This window comes from Tachysurus vachellii, chromosome 8, assembly GCF_030014155.1.
Source record: "Tachysurus vachellii isolate PV-2020 chromosome 8, HZAU_Pvac_v1, whole genome shotgun sequence".
NCBI classification, from domain to species: Eukaryota; Metazoa; Chordata; class Actinopteri; order Siluriformes; family Bagridae; genus Tachysurus; species Tachysurus vachellii.
Window position 1 is genome coordinate 7,718,693 of NC_083467.1, and position 17,179 is coordinate 7,735,871.

A 17,179-nucleotide genomic window follows, 5' to 3' on the forward strand; every position below is an offset into this window, starting at 1 on the left:
GGTTTTCACACAGTGAACCACCATTGGAAAACACAGTGGACCAACACCAGCAGATTGCACTTCAAATCATCACAGACTGTGGAAACTTAACATTGGACTTCAAGCAACTTGGGCTATGTATGAGCTTCTCCACCCTTCCCCCAGACTCTAGGACCTTGGTTTCCAAATGAAATACAAAACTTGCTCTCATCTCAAAAGAGGACTTTGGACTACTTGGCAACAGTCCAGTTCTTCGTCTCCTTAGCTCAGCTAAGAGGCCTCAGACATGGTTCCGGAGTTACTTAGCAAGAGGAATACGACAACTGTAGCCAAATTCCTTGACACATCTGTGTGTGGTGGCTCTTGATGCCTTGACCCCAGCCTCAGTCCATTCCTTGTGAAGTTCACCCAAATTCTTTAATCAATTTTGCTTGACAAACCTCTCAAGGCTGTGATTCTCTCGGGTGGTAGTGCATCTTTTTCTTCCACACTTTTCCTTCCTCTTAATTTTCTGTTAACATGCTTGGATACAGCACTCTTTGAACATCCAGATTCTTTGCCAATGAATGTTTGTGAAGGATGTCAATGATTGTCTTCTGGACAACTGTCATCAGCAGTCTTCTCCACGATTGTGTTGCCTAGTGAACCAAATTGAGAGACCATTTTGATGGCTCAGGAAACCTTTGCAGGTGTTCTGAGTTGATTATCTGATTGGCATGTCACCATATTCTAATTTTTTGAGAATTAGTTTTTTGTTAATGTGAGACAAAATAATCACAATTAAAAGTACCAAAGACTTAAACTACTTCAGTCTGTGTGTACTGAATTTATATACTACACGAGTTTCACTATGTGAGTTGAATTACTAAAATAAACTTTCCCCCATGACATCTCAATAAATTAGAATGTCATGGAAAAGTTTATTTTAGTTTTATATATATATATATATATATATATATATATATATATATATATATAATTCAATATATTCAGACTTTTCAGTCAATATATTCAGAATCCATTCAATATATTCAGACTTTTCATTCAATTCTCTCCTGAATAATTTCCTAAACGGCATGCCATTATATATATATATACATATATATATATATATATATATATATATATATATATATATATATATATATATATATATATATATATATATATGTATATACATATATATATATATATATATATATGTATGTATATATATATATATATATATATATATATATATATATATATATATATATATATATATATATATATATATATATATATTACACTCCCTGACAAAAGTCTTGTCGCCTATCCAAGTTGTAGGAACAACAAATAATAACTTGACTTCTAGTTGATCATTCGGAATCAGAAGTGGCTTATATGAAAGGCAAAGGCCTCTAGAAAATCTTATCATGCCATGATTTTTAATTAGAACAGAAAGGCCAGAATTTGCTTAGACAAAAGTCTTGTCACTTAACAGAAATAATGTACAGTACAGAACATAAAGTCTTGGTGCAGTGGAAAAATAATTAATATTGTCCATGAGCTTGGAGGACTGCATCCATATGTCTCGGCAATGACTCAAATAACCTATTAATACAGTCATCTGGAATGGCAAAGAGAGCATTCTTGCAGGACATCAAGATTCTTTGGTTTCATCTTCAATGCCTCCTCCTTCATCTTACCCCAGACTTGCTCAATAATGTTCATGTCTGGTGACTGGGTTGGCCAATCCTGGGCACCATGAGCTTCTTTGCTTTCAGGAACTTTGATGTGGATGCTGAAGTATAAGAAGGAGCACCATCCTGCTGAAAAATTTGCCCTCTGCTGTGGTATGTAATGGGCAGCAAGAATATCTTGATACCTCAGGCTGTTGATGGCTGTTGCCATCCACTCTGCAGATCTCTCGCACGCCCCCATACTAAATGTAACCCCAAACCATGATTTTTCCTCCACAGAACTTGACTGTTTTCTGTGTGAATCTTGGGTCCATGCAGGTTCCAATAGGTCTTCTGCAGTATTTGCGACGATTGGGATGCAGTTCAATAGATGATTCATCATAAAACTTATCACAATTCCACAGTACACCCTTCCTGCAAGCTGTGGGCCTTGGTAAATGCAACACTATTTTTTAGTTGTATTCTGTCTAATGCTGGTTTCTGGTGACCAGTTGTTATGTAGCTCTGCTGCAGTTGAAAAAGGGCTGGCCCTGGACTGTCAAACCAACAAACGGTCCTCGAACAGTTGCTTTACGTGGTCTGCATGACCTGGGCCTGTCATGAACTTCACCGGTTTCTTCAAATCTTTTTCTTATCCTCTCCACTTTATGTTTAGATACATTAAAGATGTAGCAGGTCTTCAGGCTCTTGATGATCAGCACTTTGGTCTGTGGTTGAATCTTTGACATGCTGTCAGAGGTCAAGATGCATTTCAAATGAAGGTTGGATGTACTGGGGTTCTTCTTCTACACACCTGGGAATGTGTTAATTCCAGTATTTCTCACAGGTGACTCTCTATTCTGTGATTGGTTGAATCCTTTAAAGATGGGACAAGACTTTTGTCTAAGCAAAAGTCTGACTTTTCTGTCCTAATTAAATAATTAAAAATCAAGGCATGATAAGATTTTATTTTGGTAAAATAAGCGTAAACTAGAGGCCTTTGCCTTTCATATAAGCCACTTATGATTCCGAATGATCAACTAGAAGTCAAGTTATTATTTGTTGTTCCTACATTCCTACACAAGTGTGTGTGTGTATATATATATATATATGAATTTTAATATATATATATGAACTCCACTCATTTGTTACAATTACTATATCTGCTTTTTCATATCAGGAATCATTTTAATACATATATTTATTTCACTAAAATGGTTTTCCTTTAATGTATTTGACTTGGATACCATAAGACAATCTAAGAAACTCTAAATTCCATGTCCAGTTCCTCCTTTGGCAAAATATCGAAAACAACCGAAGGTATCACAGATAGTATGAGTAAAAAATATATAATGTAAAAATCTTGGTTTGAGATTTGATTGGAGGAGTGTATACTGTACTATTTAATATGCTGTTTGGCCATAATAATCAGTACATAAGCACTACTGTATGTAGAAGGAAAAAGCTTATTGAAGGCTACCCAAAGTGTTTGAATCAAGCAATTGATAAGCAAAACAATTTTAGATAGTAAATAAAACCTGAAATAAATCTGCCTATTAGCTTTTATTATATGTGAATTATTACATTAATATTGGATTATTACAGTGGTGTAAAAAAGTGTTTTTTGTATGTGGATTATTATAGTGGTGTGAAAAATATTGGCCTGATTTTTTTATTTATTTGCACATTTGTCCCTCTTTGTTTCAGATCATCAAACAAATTAAAATATTAGTCAAAGATAATACAAATAAAAAAGTCATTTTTAAACGAAGGTTTTTATTATCAAGGGAAAACAAAGTCAAAACCCACATGGCCCTGTGTGAAAAAGTGTTTAAACATAACTGTTAAAACAACTTAACTGTGGTTTATCACACCTGAGTTCAATTTCTCTAGCCACACCCAAGCCTGATTACTGCCACTCATGTTCACAATCAAGAAATCACTTGAATAAGAACTGACTGACAAAGTGAAGTAGATCAAAATATCCTCAAAATCTAAGAAATTCATGAGAAAGAAAGTAATTAAGATCTATCAGTCTGGAAAATGTTACAAAGCCATTCCTAATGCTTTGGAACTCCAGCGAACCACAGTGAGAGCCATTATCCACAAATGGTGAAAACATGGATCACTGGTGAACCATCCCAGGAGTGGCTGGCCGACCAAATTTACCCCAAGAGCGCAGCAACGACTCATCCAAGATGTCACAAAAGTCCCCACAACAACATCCAAAGAACTGCAGACCTTAATTGCCTTAGTTAAGTTCAGTATTCATGACTCCACCATAAGAAAGAGAGTGGGCAAAAATGGCCTGCATGGTAGAGTTCCAAGATGAAGACCGCTGCTGAGCAAAAAGAACATAAAGGCTTGTCTTAGTTTTGATAGAAAACATCTTGATGATCCCCAAGACTTTTGAGAAAATACTCTTAAATGGACTGAAGAGACAAAAGTTTAACTTTTTGAAAGGTGTCCCCCCATTACATCTGGCGTAAAAGTAACACTACATTTCAGAAAAAACATCATACCAACAGTAAAATATGGTGGTGGTGGTAGTGTGATGGTCTGGGGCTGTTTTGCTGCTTCAGGACCTGGAATACTTGCTGTGATAAATGGAACCATGAATTCTGCTGTCTACAAAAAAAATTGTGAAGGACAATGTGCGGCCAGCAGGACAATGATCCAAAACACACCAGCAAGTCCACCTCTGAATGGCTGAAGAAAAACAAAATAAAGACTTTGGAGTGGCCTTGTCAAATTCCTGAACTGAATCCTATTGAGATGTTGTGGCATGACCTTTAAAAGTGGTTCATGCTTAAAAACCCTCCAATGTGGCTGAATTACAACAATTCTGAAAAGATGAGTGGAAAAAAATTCTCCACAGCACTGTAACAGACTTATTGCAAGTTATCGCAAATGCTTGATTGCAGTGCTTGCTGCTAAGGATGGCCAAACCAGTTATTAGTCTTAGGGAGCAAGCTCACAGGATTTTGTTTTCCCTTAATACTAAAAACCTTCATTGAAAAACTGCATGTTGCGTTTACTTTTGTTATCTTTGACTAATTGTCAGGGATCAGCGCGGACTTTTGGACACGTGCGGTTGTTGTTGTTATTGTCACGTGTCTGCCCCGCCTTCGTCTGCTCCTCCCTGTCTCCACACCTGTTCCCCATCGTGTGATTGACTTGTGTGTGTATGTATGTGAGCCGCGTTGCCGATGGCAGCGCGGATTCATTAGTCTATGTTAATTGTCTAGTTACGTTTAGTCCTTTGTGTGGTGTCTTCCTTATGTATTAAACCCCTATCATTTGAAGCTATCCTGCGTACGGGTCTGTCTCCTTCCGTATCCGTATTCCAGTGAGGGACGCCGCATGACACTAATATTTCAATTTGTTTGATGATCTGAAACATTAAAGTGTGACAAACATGCAAAAAAATAAAAAATCAGGAAGGGGCCTGCTTTTCAAACACTTTTCACACCACTGTAGGTGGAGTTATGAAAAAACTGAGGTGTATGTAATCTTTTGGCCTCAACTGTACTTTATTACAGTCTTTTTGTCTTTCAGACCATTGGCTCCAGAGACTAAATTTAAATCTGTGCGTTTATGAAATAAACTAGTACGTAGATGCTACAGTGTGCTTTTCCTTATTTCAACAGCACTCAGCAGCCACAGATCCTGAATTAGTTCAACACTGTACTGACAGTAGTGCATACAGGTACAACATGGGTATATTTTATTCTGTCCTTCAAAATAATTAAATTATTTTTTACATTACTCTTGCATTTTTTTGGTTAACATTACAAAATAAAAACAGTCATGTAATGTCTTTTCCTCTGTAGGTTTCTGTGCTCTCATGCTGGTGTGTTTTTCTGTAAAATGACCAACATTTATATTGAGATGAAAGGGAGTGGAGAAGTGCTGTACACAGTAGTGCCCTGGGACAAAAGTCAGTTGCATGGCATGGGCCAGTTCATGCCTGCAGGGCCCCTGTATAACATTAACTGCTCTGAAGATTCAATTCGTTATCTGCACCTTCCACACTGTGAGATACCTACTGGTAAGTTAATTTAAGGTTATAATGTTATGATTATAATCATTTTCCCAGGTAAACAGTTCTCCCATACCCAGTCATCCATGCAATGTAAAAGTTTGATCCATTGATCCCTCCATTGATTCAAGGCCCAGTTCTGGTGTTGTTGTGTTCTTTACAGGTGCTTTTGACAGTAGACAGGGATTAGCATGGGCACTCTGACAGGTCTGCATTTACGCAGCTCCATACACAGCAGGGTGTTGTGACACGTTCATTCAGTTACCACTATAAAATTTTCGGTGACTTGTGCCATGGCAGCTCTTCTTTTGTTTTGGGCCAGATGGGATAGACTGTTTTACCCTTGGGCATCAGTGAGAATTTCTTTCATGTTATGTCTCTCCTTGACCACTATCATTAGGTACTAACCACCACTGACAAGATGCACACAATAATTTTTGCTATAATTCTTCTCATTGTCAACTGTTTGCTTATAATATCTATTACAAAATCGAATCTCAGACCTTGACACTATTCACTTTGTCTGTGGTCATAATGTTTTGGTTCATTGTTGTATTTAATGACACTTTATAACATAATTTTAAAAATAACTAAATTTTGCTTCTTCTTATGCTTCAGAGAAAAATGAGTTTGAACTGTCTGTGGCACATTTCAGTGAGGGTAATGTTGAGATCATTCAGCCCCTGAATATAACAAGCACACACGTGATTTTTAAAGTTCATGGTCTCTCCATCTTTGGCCTGTTAAAAAAAAGGATCTTCTTAGAAAAGCCTATCAGTGGCCAAGTCCTTCTCTTCTACAATGAAAAGCGCAAAAATCTGCACATTCATTTGTTGCCAGGAAATGTGTCAATCGAAGAGGTAAGCTACTAATCTGCTTTAATTAACTTTTTATTTTAGTGTTTTCTTCCAGATGTTCACACAAGAATACTACAATATACTGAAATTTCAGTCAGTATTTTTGCTTAATGTATACAAAATGGGATACAATTGTTCTTTTTTCCTTCAAAATTTAAATTAAGTTGAAACTTAATCACTTCATTGTTTTTTTTTTAACTACTCTGCTTAACCAAGTAGGTACGGAAATTAAATCAGTGTAACACCTACATTCAGTGCAGCTCCCTATGTCAGCTGACCCCTGGTAAAAAATACAGACCAATGTGTGAGCCTTATTCTTATCAGCCAAAGGTAAACCTCAGTTCCTTTTGTGGAGAAAGAAGATTTCTTGACCCATTAAAGAAGTGTGTTTAGCTATCTTTTGGTTTTCTTAGGTTGAGACATTTGGCTGTGACTATGGTCCTAACCATCACATCACATTTGAGGTGATCCTTAATAACAAGGTTGAAGACCTCACATTGGGTCTGTTGGATGAAAGTGGCCAGGAGGTGTGGGAACCTCGTCAGATCTTTCTTACAGGTGGCAAAAATTTATTTTTGTATTCTAATTTGATAGAAAGCAATGGCCTAGCTTTCAGTCTGTCAAATGCAAATGATTTATAAGTCCATGGAATTTTGCACTGAATCTTTTTTCTGTCTTATTACCTTAGCTGAGAGTAAAGAAGCAGATCCAGCAGAAAAAGATAAAGGTAAATATTTCAGACTTAAAATTGTGCTATTTTCCAGCAGATCAACGTGTACATTTAATTTTTGCTTCACTGAACACTACTTATCAAATCAAATCTGAAAGAAGTTCTGACCTTGAAACATTCTTATGAAAACTTTTTTAAACAATTTGGAATATTTTGACAAACATATAATATTGGAATTAAAAAAAAAAAAAATCTACTGTAATTCAGTAGAAAGATTTATGCGGTGTTCATTATAATTTAATGTTTATATCTATTATAGGTGCTGAATTTGTAGATAAACACAGAGACACACTCATACAGAGAGTTTTTCTGGTATTGGAAATAGCAGACACTCTACTTACCAAGAAACTCATCAGAGATGAACTGTATAATGATATCAAGGAGGCAACAACACCACAGAAAAAAATGAGGATATTGTACAGTTGTCTTGACTCAGGAGGAAGAACAGTGAAAGCAGAATTCTATAAAATCCTTAAGCAGAAGCAGCCTGAAATAGTGAATGATCTGGATCCTAGATCACGTTATGCATAGATGATCAAAGAAGACTTTTACACAACCTGAAATGTGAATGTGAAAGTTAAGATTCAGGTAGTGATTAATACAAGCACATGCTCATTTTGTTGGTTTTTGATGGAAGAATTCTACAGAACACAAGCAAATCTTTATTGATTTATATAATGGATGCACATCATATTCATTTTATATAAAAAATAGGCATCCAAATATTTTTACAAAACCTTTCTTTACTTTGTATTTCCTACTTTGTTGTTGTTGTTTTTTTAACATATGTGCTTAAAATTAAATGTGTTGAAAGTAAATTGGCATATGCACACACCCTATTGTATGCCCATTCTTGAAGAAAAGGCATAAACAATTAAAGTACTATGTCATATAACAAGTCTCTCTTTTTTCCACTTTTGTAGATTTCCTGTAAAAAGTAGTGAGACACAATAATATAAATATAATATATATTATAATATTAATATACATTAATGTAGTTTGGTCAATTTTAACTTCATATCTCATCTTTGGAAGAGAGTTTTGGTGTCAGCTACTGTTCCTAGAAAACTTTTATTTAAATATTGAATTTATATTCATAATTAACTTACCCAATCCAGATATTTAAGATTTTATATACTAATATATAATTATAAATATTAATAATAATTAATAATTTTTTAAGATGTGTTGGATTAAGGTTGTCTATGATCTCAGTTAGAACTAGGGACCAGTTTTGACCTTCTGTAAGAAATGAAACACAGAAAGTGTAGCTCTGTAGGCTTTAAGCTACTGTCCAGAAATCTACACAGACGGAGCATAGAGCTGTACATGATAACTGAATGTCCATTTAGAATCCTTTGTAGTAAACCCCAAGGATGGAGTCTCCTACTGCTTCATATGAAGCATATGAAGCTATATACTATATATACACATGACATAAGTATAACTAGACTTTACTCTAACCACTGTTGTGGAATATACTGTAATCCTCAGAGGCTTTGTAAACAATGTAGAATTTTTATTATGCAATCAAATGAAGTTGAGTCAGTCTGCAGAGTAACTGTGTACAGTAACAAAACAAACAAACCAATTTTACTGTGGAATTTTTTTTTACAAATTCCTAATCAAAATCACCATATCCTGCAATATATTTGTACCAGGAGGAACCTTTTTAATCCATTTTAAAATGGAAATTTCAAATTATTAGTTGATAAAACTCACTCATCACTTCAGCATGACCTACTCTATGGTCAGAATAAATATTAGCCAATTTTACTGTTGAATTTCTTAATTCCTACTCAAATTTACCAAATCTGGCAAAATAATTTTGCCAGTGAGCACAATTTAATCCATCATAAAATGGAAAATTTTAAATTTTAGTTGATAAAACTTACTCACATCACTTCATAATGACTTACTCTATGCTCAAAATAAATACAGTATCAGCAAATTCTATAGTGGAGTCTTTTAATAATTCCTATCCAAACCACCATGTGGGGGGAAATATAATTGCACCAAAGGGCGCATTTTAATCAATCATAAAATAAAAGTTTAATAGGTTAGTTGAAAAAACTGACTCAGATCACTTTGTAATGATCTATTCTATGCTTACAATAAAGATTATCCAATTTTACTGTGAAATGTCTTAATAATTCCTCTTCAAATTCAGCATATCTGGCAGAATAATTGCACCTGGAAGCACCGTTTTAATCCATTATAAAATGACAATTTTAAGATGTTAGTTGATAAAAACCATCTCATGTCACTTCAGCATAACCTACTCTATGAGCAAAATAAATATCAGTCAATTTACTGTGGAATATTTTAATAATTCCTATTTAATGTCACCATATCTGTCAATAAAATTGCACTAGGAGGCACTATTTAATCGATTATAAAATGTATATTTCAAAATGTTAGGTTGTGCAACCAGCTCAAATTACAGGGAAATCAGCCCAACAGCATTAGAATATATAACTTTAGCAGCAGATTCAGCCATGCTAACATACAATAAAATCCATGTGGTTCAATTGTTCCATGAAAAATATATATATATCGCTAACTTTCGATTAAGTTTCACTTATGTTACTTCTGAATCACAATCTAAATACCATATACATAGTGCGTTTTCTTCTCTTTGTTTGTTGATGTATGTGTATACATAAACATTTTACCTATTATAATAGGAGAAAGCTTTAAATAGGAGAAACACGTCTGCTCTTCACCAAGTTCCCCATGCAGGTATGATAGGAGAAGACACAGTATCGCTCATTTAAGAGAACTTTGAGAAGCGATAACCAGTTTTCAAATAAAAGCCTCATGCAGTGACAATACAAAATCTTATTTTTGTTAAAATAATCAATCACAACAAAATTAGATGAAATTAAACAAATTTGAAAATTACTGCCATAATGATTAAGAAAAAGAAATGCAGAACACAATACACAACTGTGCAATAACTTTTTTGGATGCCACACCTGCATAGTTTTCTTGCCTCATGCATAGGTGTGACAAAATAGTATGCAGGACATAACTTATGGCATTATCTGTGGATCTATTGGGCCTCTCCAGCAGTGTCTTCTACTGCACTGGTTTGTTGTTACTTCTTGTAAAGTTGCTAATGTCTAATATCTTTGCAGAATATTTGACTTTCTTTACATTCAATTTTTCATTTAGATATTTTCAGATTTGCCTTTTTCAAAGACAATATTCCATCTTTTTCTGATCTTTCACCTGCCTTGGTTTTGGATAACCTTAGTCTTAATTTTATTACTGAAGAACTGATCTCCACAAGTCTTTTGAAAACCACAACCTGGACATAATAAAACATGATGAACAGGGCATGAAGCTATCTGAGACTTGAATGATGTACTTAAAAATTTTCACTTATCACTACTCTTTGTTACATAGTGCTTATACAATTGAAAGTCTTGCACTAAGTAAGGATCGACTTGCTGGAACATATTCTTGGTTGGGGACTGTTTGTGATAGATTTTCTTTCTCTTCAGGCAAATGTTTTGGATAAATCCTGGGCATATGTTTTCAGGACTATCAGTGACACCCTTGGGGTAATGATGAGGCCCAGCTCTTTAACAGCAAATTTTTAAAACTCAGACAATACAACTATTGTGATGGCTCTGCAACAGTGTTGTAATGTAACGGAGTACAAATACTTCGTTACTGTACTTAAGTAGAAATGTCACGTATCTGTACTTTACTTCACTATTTAAATTTATGTCAACTTTCACTTTTACTCCACTACATTTCCTAGATAAAATGTATATTTTTACTCCGATATATTTCCACTAAGCATCTTCGTTACTCGTTACTACAAAATAAAATCAGAAGAAATGTGTACAACCGCAATAAGGGAGGTTTGGCGAATCACTGCTCCTAGATTGCATTACGCTCCGCACACTCTATTTCAGCGTAATGTTGTCAAAGAAGCAGTGGCAGTGGCAGAAGGGGTGTCCGGGGTGGCACTGAACACCCCTGACATCTGATTGGCTACCCAAGGTGCCACCCCAAATTTTTATTTGATAGCATTGGAAGTTTGGTGCTGATTGACATCTCATTTCACCTATCAAAAGAAGTCTTCGTTTGACGTTTGGTCGCGGCGCCGCTAAACATTTCAAATCCATCAATCAATGACAAGAAAGAGTTGAGAGGTAGAGAATACTGTAACATCAGATTTCGGTAAGTTTTGAGATTAAACATCAGGATTTAGTTTTCCAGAAAAATATTTCGAAAGTTAAGTCGCTGTATAAATTGCTAAGACGCTATTAACAGATTAATTAGACAAGAGAGATTGGTTCGTTCCCCAGTTTAGCCATAATATACATTACGTAGACATTTGTGCTAGTTATACACGTATACAGTGCAGTGTCTGTGTGTAAGTCTTTAACTGTTTAGCTAATATGAGGTAACTAGTTTTACATCTGTCAGTGTTTATTGTTGTTATTAAACTATGTATTTGGTAATGTAGCCATGAGCCATGTAGCCTCAATGTGGCTATGTATCTAGTAACTCAAAAGATTACTGCAATTGCAGACAGCCTGTTAGCTATCATAAAGGTGATTAAAGTAGTCATTTATACTGACAGTTGATTTTAAAGAGCAATTATTTTAGTGGGATTTGTAGTTAAAGTTGAGTTTGAATTTAAAAAAAAAAAATCTGTATTTGATGACTTAAATGTATTATATCCATGTGTCATATTTTTACATAGGGTCAATAAAAAAAATGAAAAGAAAGGCAGAGATATGGGAATTTTAACAAAACTCTTTTAAAAGAAGCAAACACATACAGATCATGTGCAAACAGACCCCAGCCCAGCCCCCAGCCCCTGCATCACCACAGTACCCCAGAGCAGTTTCCTGCCTGATGCTAGTAGTCAGACTTCACAAGAACCACCAACAGGTTTGAGAACCCACCAGGCAGTCAGTTAGTTAGTCAGTCACATGTCCAGTTCAGAATTTAAGTTTAGCTGGTTATAGATGGTTTCATCAATGTAGGCTTTACATAAAAAATGTAATTAAGTTTTGATTTATGTGTGACATACACAAGATAAAATTCTAACATAATATATTATAAATTATAAAATAGATTATGAGAGATATATTCTACCTCTAATAAGCAATTATGGGATTCATCCATGCTCATTGTTAGGGTAATTTGTGTCATAGTCTGTGGACTCCCTAAAGTTGCCTTGGCCATCCCCTGGCCACCCCAAAGAAATGTTTCTGTGCATCTGAATGAAAGATTCTTCCTACCGGATGAAGTGCCTCTTATGCCTACCAAAAATCACTGAAATTTTAATTTTACTTTTACTTCAAATACTTAAATACATTAAATATCAGAAAATTACTTTTGATACTTAAGTACAGTAAATATCAGATACTTTAAGACTTTTACTTGAGTAATATTCTAAAAGGTAACTTCCACTTCTACCAAAGTCTTTTTCTAGTATGATACTTGTACTTTTACTCAAGTATTGCTTTCTAGTACTTTATACAACACTGCTCTGCAATCCCTATAGTTAGAAGATAATGTGAAAAGTTAAAAGTTTTGCTATGTGTTTTTTTGAAAATGGATCTCAAATCAAATCTGGATTAAATTTATCCTACAGATAATAATCCATGAAAGAATCATTTAATTTATGCAATAATTAGAAAATAATCTTAAATTTGTGATGCCCATTTGATATATATTTAAAAGTTATCTGGTATATGCCTGCACACTTGGATGTATCAAAATAATGCAGATAGTAACTCCCAGAACTGCAATATACAGTAGTAATAGATTTACATTTACATTTGTATTTATGGAATTTGGCAGATGCCCTTACACAGAGCGACGTACAAAAGTACTGTATATAGACTGACACCCAATGCTGTTTGCATCCAAAAAAAACCCCAATGAAACATAACAAAATACAAAAAATAATCACAGAATGTTGAATTAGTATCCACTTACCCTGATGAGCCAGAAGGGGTGGAGTTTCCACAAAGTAAGTATTGGATGTGTTGTTCCTGTATTTTGAAACGGAAGAGTCTCCTACTCCTTCCTAAAAAGCTCACTTTCGGAACTTAAGACTAAAGTTTTAAACAAAGATGACAACACTAACAAAAAGAGGAATGCCTGTAAGCTTGGTAAGTATTTATGGGCTATAACTAAGTTAAACTGTAACCAGCTATATTACTGTATACTGTAAAATTTGTAAAAACAATTTATATAAAATTGTATAGTAACAGGTGTACTTTTTATGACTATAAATTTAAGTATCAAATTTTGTGATAAATGAATTTAAGTCAGGATGTTTGACTTGTTTGAAAGGATGTTTGAAAACTGGCACATGCCTGTGTAGTTACAGTATAGCTTCTCAGAAACTAGAAAAGAAAAAGCAAGGTTAGACAAACTGTAAAGTGTTTTTGGACAACTGTTAATTTCAGTACAATTCATGTGCATTTTACTGTGTGTATTTTTACTGTGTATGTCATGCAGAATGTGCAGAAAAATCACAACTTGATTTTCAGAAAGAAACAGCCCTTTTGAAAAGTTAATACGTTAACGCTCGCCACTTGGCTACAAAAATATTCAGGATCCTCAAACTTGAACAGACAAGTTTCTGGAACCTTTATTGGCTCTTGCAACCTGTCTTTCTTCAACCCATGATCAGTGCAAAAGAGGCTGGCTGTTCACAGAGCTCTGTGTCCAAGCACTAATAGAGAGGCGAAGGGAAGGAAAAGATGTGGTAGAAAAAAGTGTACAAGCAATAGGGATAACCGCACCCTGGAGAGGATTGTGAAACAAAACCAATTAAAAATGTGGGGGAGATTCAACTGCAGCTGCAGCTGGAGTCAGTGCTTCAAGAACCACTACGCACAGATGTATGCAAGACATGGGTTTCAGCTGTCACGTTCCTTGTGTCAAGCCAGTCTTGAACAACAGACAGCGTCAGAAGCGTCTCGCCTGGGCTACAGACAAAAAGGACGCTATGGGAACGCCAATACCCACGCCTTCACGCACCGGTCGATGACTGTGCCAGAGGCCGTGAGAGAGCACGAGCAGACTGGGAACAGACCATCAATGGCCCTACAGGACCTGTGACCCTGGAGTGGGGTCCAAGTACAGGTTATAGAACCTGATAAAGGTGTGCGGAGAGGACCAACCTGCCACAGCACAAATATCATCAAGGGGGACATTCCTGGCCAAGGCACTGGACACGGCAATACTCCTAGTGGAGGACAGTAGGCCTGCAGTATGACTAGACAGCCAGCCATCCTGGGCACCTTAGGGACATATCCTGCCCTGGGGTGCAGAATAGCCTTGAACATGCCAAGGGAAAATTCTAGGCAGGTGGGGGGGCGATCGACAAGGCCTGCAAATCCCTCACTCTTTTGAGAGAGGCCAAGGCTAGGAGTAGAGCCAACTTCAGGGTCAGAAACTTATCAGACGCTGACTCCATGGGCTCAAAGGGGGCTTCCAGCAGCCCCTCCAGGACCACAGAGAGGTCCCAGGAAGGAGGGCGTGGTCTGCAGGATGGCCTCAGCTGCCTGACACCATGTAGAAAGCGAGAGACCAGAGGGTGCCTACCCAAGGAGGTCAGGCCCCGAAAAAAACTGTCTACCCAAGGGGGACAGGAGGCTGTCTACCCAAGGGGGACAGGCCCCGAAAAAAACAAGACTGCAGGAACTCCAGCACTGTACAGACCAGGCAGTGAACTGGATCCTGACAGTGTTCATCGCACCAGAGGCAAAAAGCCTCCACTTCAGAGCATATAGCTTCATAGTGGAGGGAGCCCTAGCATTCAGTAGAGTCTTGGTCACCTCAGATGAGAGGCCTGCCTCTTGGAACTGGTCCCCCTCGGGGGCCAGACCCGAAGCTTCCACATCTCGGCGCGGGAGTATAGGATTGCCCCCTGCGCCTGAGAGAGGAGATCCTCCCTGATGGGAACCACCATGGAGTGCCGTTCAGGAGGGAGGCTAGGACCGTGAATCAACTCGAGAGGGCCAACGAGGGGCAACTAGGAAAGTTTGACCCAGTTGTTGTGCACTCTGGCTAGGACTTGCAGGAGCAGAGCTACTGGGGGGAAGGCGTACAGACGGAGCCTCGGCCACGTCCATACCAAGGCATCCAGGCCCAAAGCCACAGCGTACAGTGGGTCGACTCCTTGGAGGCTAACAGTTCCACTCCGCCTGGCCGAAAATCTGCCAAATTCGCTCCACCATGTGGGGTGGAGACATCACTCCCCGGGCCTCAGCACCTGCCTTGACAGGAAGTCTGCCTCCCGATTTACATGCCCTCGAATGAAAATCGCTCTTAGCAAAAGGAACCTGGTCTCTGCCCAGAGCAGAATCTGCTGTGCCAACCTGAAAAGGGGGCACAAACGCAGACCACCCTGATGATTGATATGGGGAACCACCGCAGTGCTGTCTGTCTGTACTAAGACATGGCAGTCCCTGAGGTGTGGAAGAAAGTGTTTCAATGCTAGAAACACAGCCCTCATCTCCAGGCAGTTTATGTGCCGCTCCCCAGCCCGAAAGTGAGGCGCCCGTTGAAAGAGTCCTGAGACTGTGACATGCCCATAGAGTGGGACCTAAGGCCAGGAACTGGGGTCTTTTCCACATAAGAAGGGTACGAAGCCCATGGCGTAACCCTTATAAGCCTGATGGATGTCTGCGAGGATGAAAGCCTGCACCCCTGAGCCAGAGCTGGAATGGCCTCATGTGAGGCAGACCCAAAGGGATAACGTTGGCTGCTGCCGACATAAGGCCGAGCACCCTCTTTGCCTCGGCAACAGAGAGGCCTCTGTCTAGCCGAAAAACTTTCCCTGCTGACAAGATGGAAGCCACCCGAGCGGGAGACAGATGTGCCTGCATTGTGGTGGAGTCCCAAACTACCCCCAGAAAGGTGGTTCTCTGAGAAGGAGAAAGCACACACTTTTCAGGTTCAACCTGAGGCCTAGAGACCTCATATGGGTAAGCACAGCATCTCGATGACTGTGGTGATAGCCTTCAACTGGGCCAGAATGAGCCAGTCATCCAGGTAATTCAGTACACGGATGCCCTGAAGACCCAACGGTGCCAGGGCAGAGTCCATGAACTTTGTAAACATGTGGGGTGAAAGGGCTAGGCCAAAAGAAAGAACACAATACTGGTACACTTTGCCTCAAAAGTGAACCTGAGGAACTACCTGTGCTCTTTCAGAATACCTATGTGAAAATGAGCTCCCTCGAGGTCTTTGGGCCTGATCTGGGACGCAATAACCTTGAGGGTGAGCATCCTGAACCTGTAAGTCTTCAGAGTACAGTTCGGAGCCCGTAGGTCCAAAATCGGATGCAGCCCCCCGTCCTTCTTGGGTAAAATCTTTTTCGAAATATCGGCTGTAAAGCCGGAGTCCCGCTCAGGGAGGGGAACATGCTCTATGGCCCCTTTCCTCAGGAGCAAGAGAAGTTCTTCTTGGAGGAACACCGCCTGGTGCATGCCAACGATCGTGGGCAAGACATCCTGAAAACACGGAGGACGGGAGGAGAACTGGATCCTGTAGCCTTTTCTACAGTACCCAGGACCTACTGAGACACACCTGGCAGAAGTTTTCATGCTGCCCAGTTGTCTGATAGTGGTGTCAACCTCACACAGACCTCCCGGGTGCCCTGAAACAGCGCACTGGCAGGTGCTAACCCAGGAAGATCCATGCAAGGAAGAGGAGCAGGCACAGACCCTACTGCTCCCCAAAACGCCAGAGGCAGCAGGGCAGGCAGTAGGGAGAGCCTTCCTAAATGGGACACACCTAGGAACCCCAGCCCTCAGGCATTGGGTCTGGGCATTGGTATGCCGACCGGCCTCCCTAGTCTTAGACGGGGGGGCACGGGCAGCCAAACTAACCCTCCTTACTGCCCTGTAGTGAGCTA

At 38.5% G+C, this 17,179-nt stretch overlaps 1 protein-coding gene across 4 annotated transcripts in view; it reads left to right on the forward strand.

Moving 5' to 3' along the window:
• LOC132849973 (MORC family CW-type zinc finger protein 3-like) overlaps positions 1-8,194 on the forward strand; it is a 62,783-nt gene extending 54,589 nt beyond the window's left edge. For all 4 annotated transcript variants that reach the window (XM_060876017.1, XM_060876018.1, XM_060876020.1 and 1 more), the window contains 7 exons: positions 5,291-5,349; positions 5,474-5,691; positions 6,301-6,542; positions 6,759-6,869; positions 6,953-7,097; positions 7,228-7,266; positions 7,529-8,194. In XM_060876017.1, the coding sequence (XP_060732000.1) occupies positions 5,291-5,349; positions 5,474-5,691; positions 6,301-6,542; positions 6,759-6,869; positions 6,953-7,097; positions 7,228-7,266; positions 7,529-7,800 (1,086 nt within the window). In that variant the 3' untranslated portion in view covers positions 7,801-8,194. The remainder of the gene's footprint in view (positions 1-5,290; positions 5,350-5,473; positions 5,692-6,300; positions 6,543-6,758; positions 6,870-6,952; positions 7,098-7,227; positions 7,267-7,528) is intronic.
• The last annotated feature ends 8,985 nt before the right edge of the window (positions 8,195-17,179 follow it).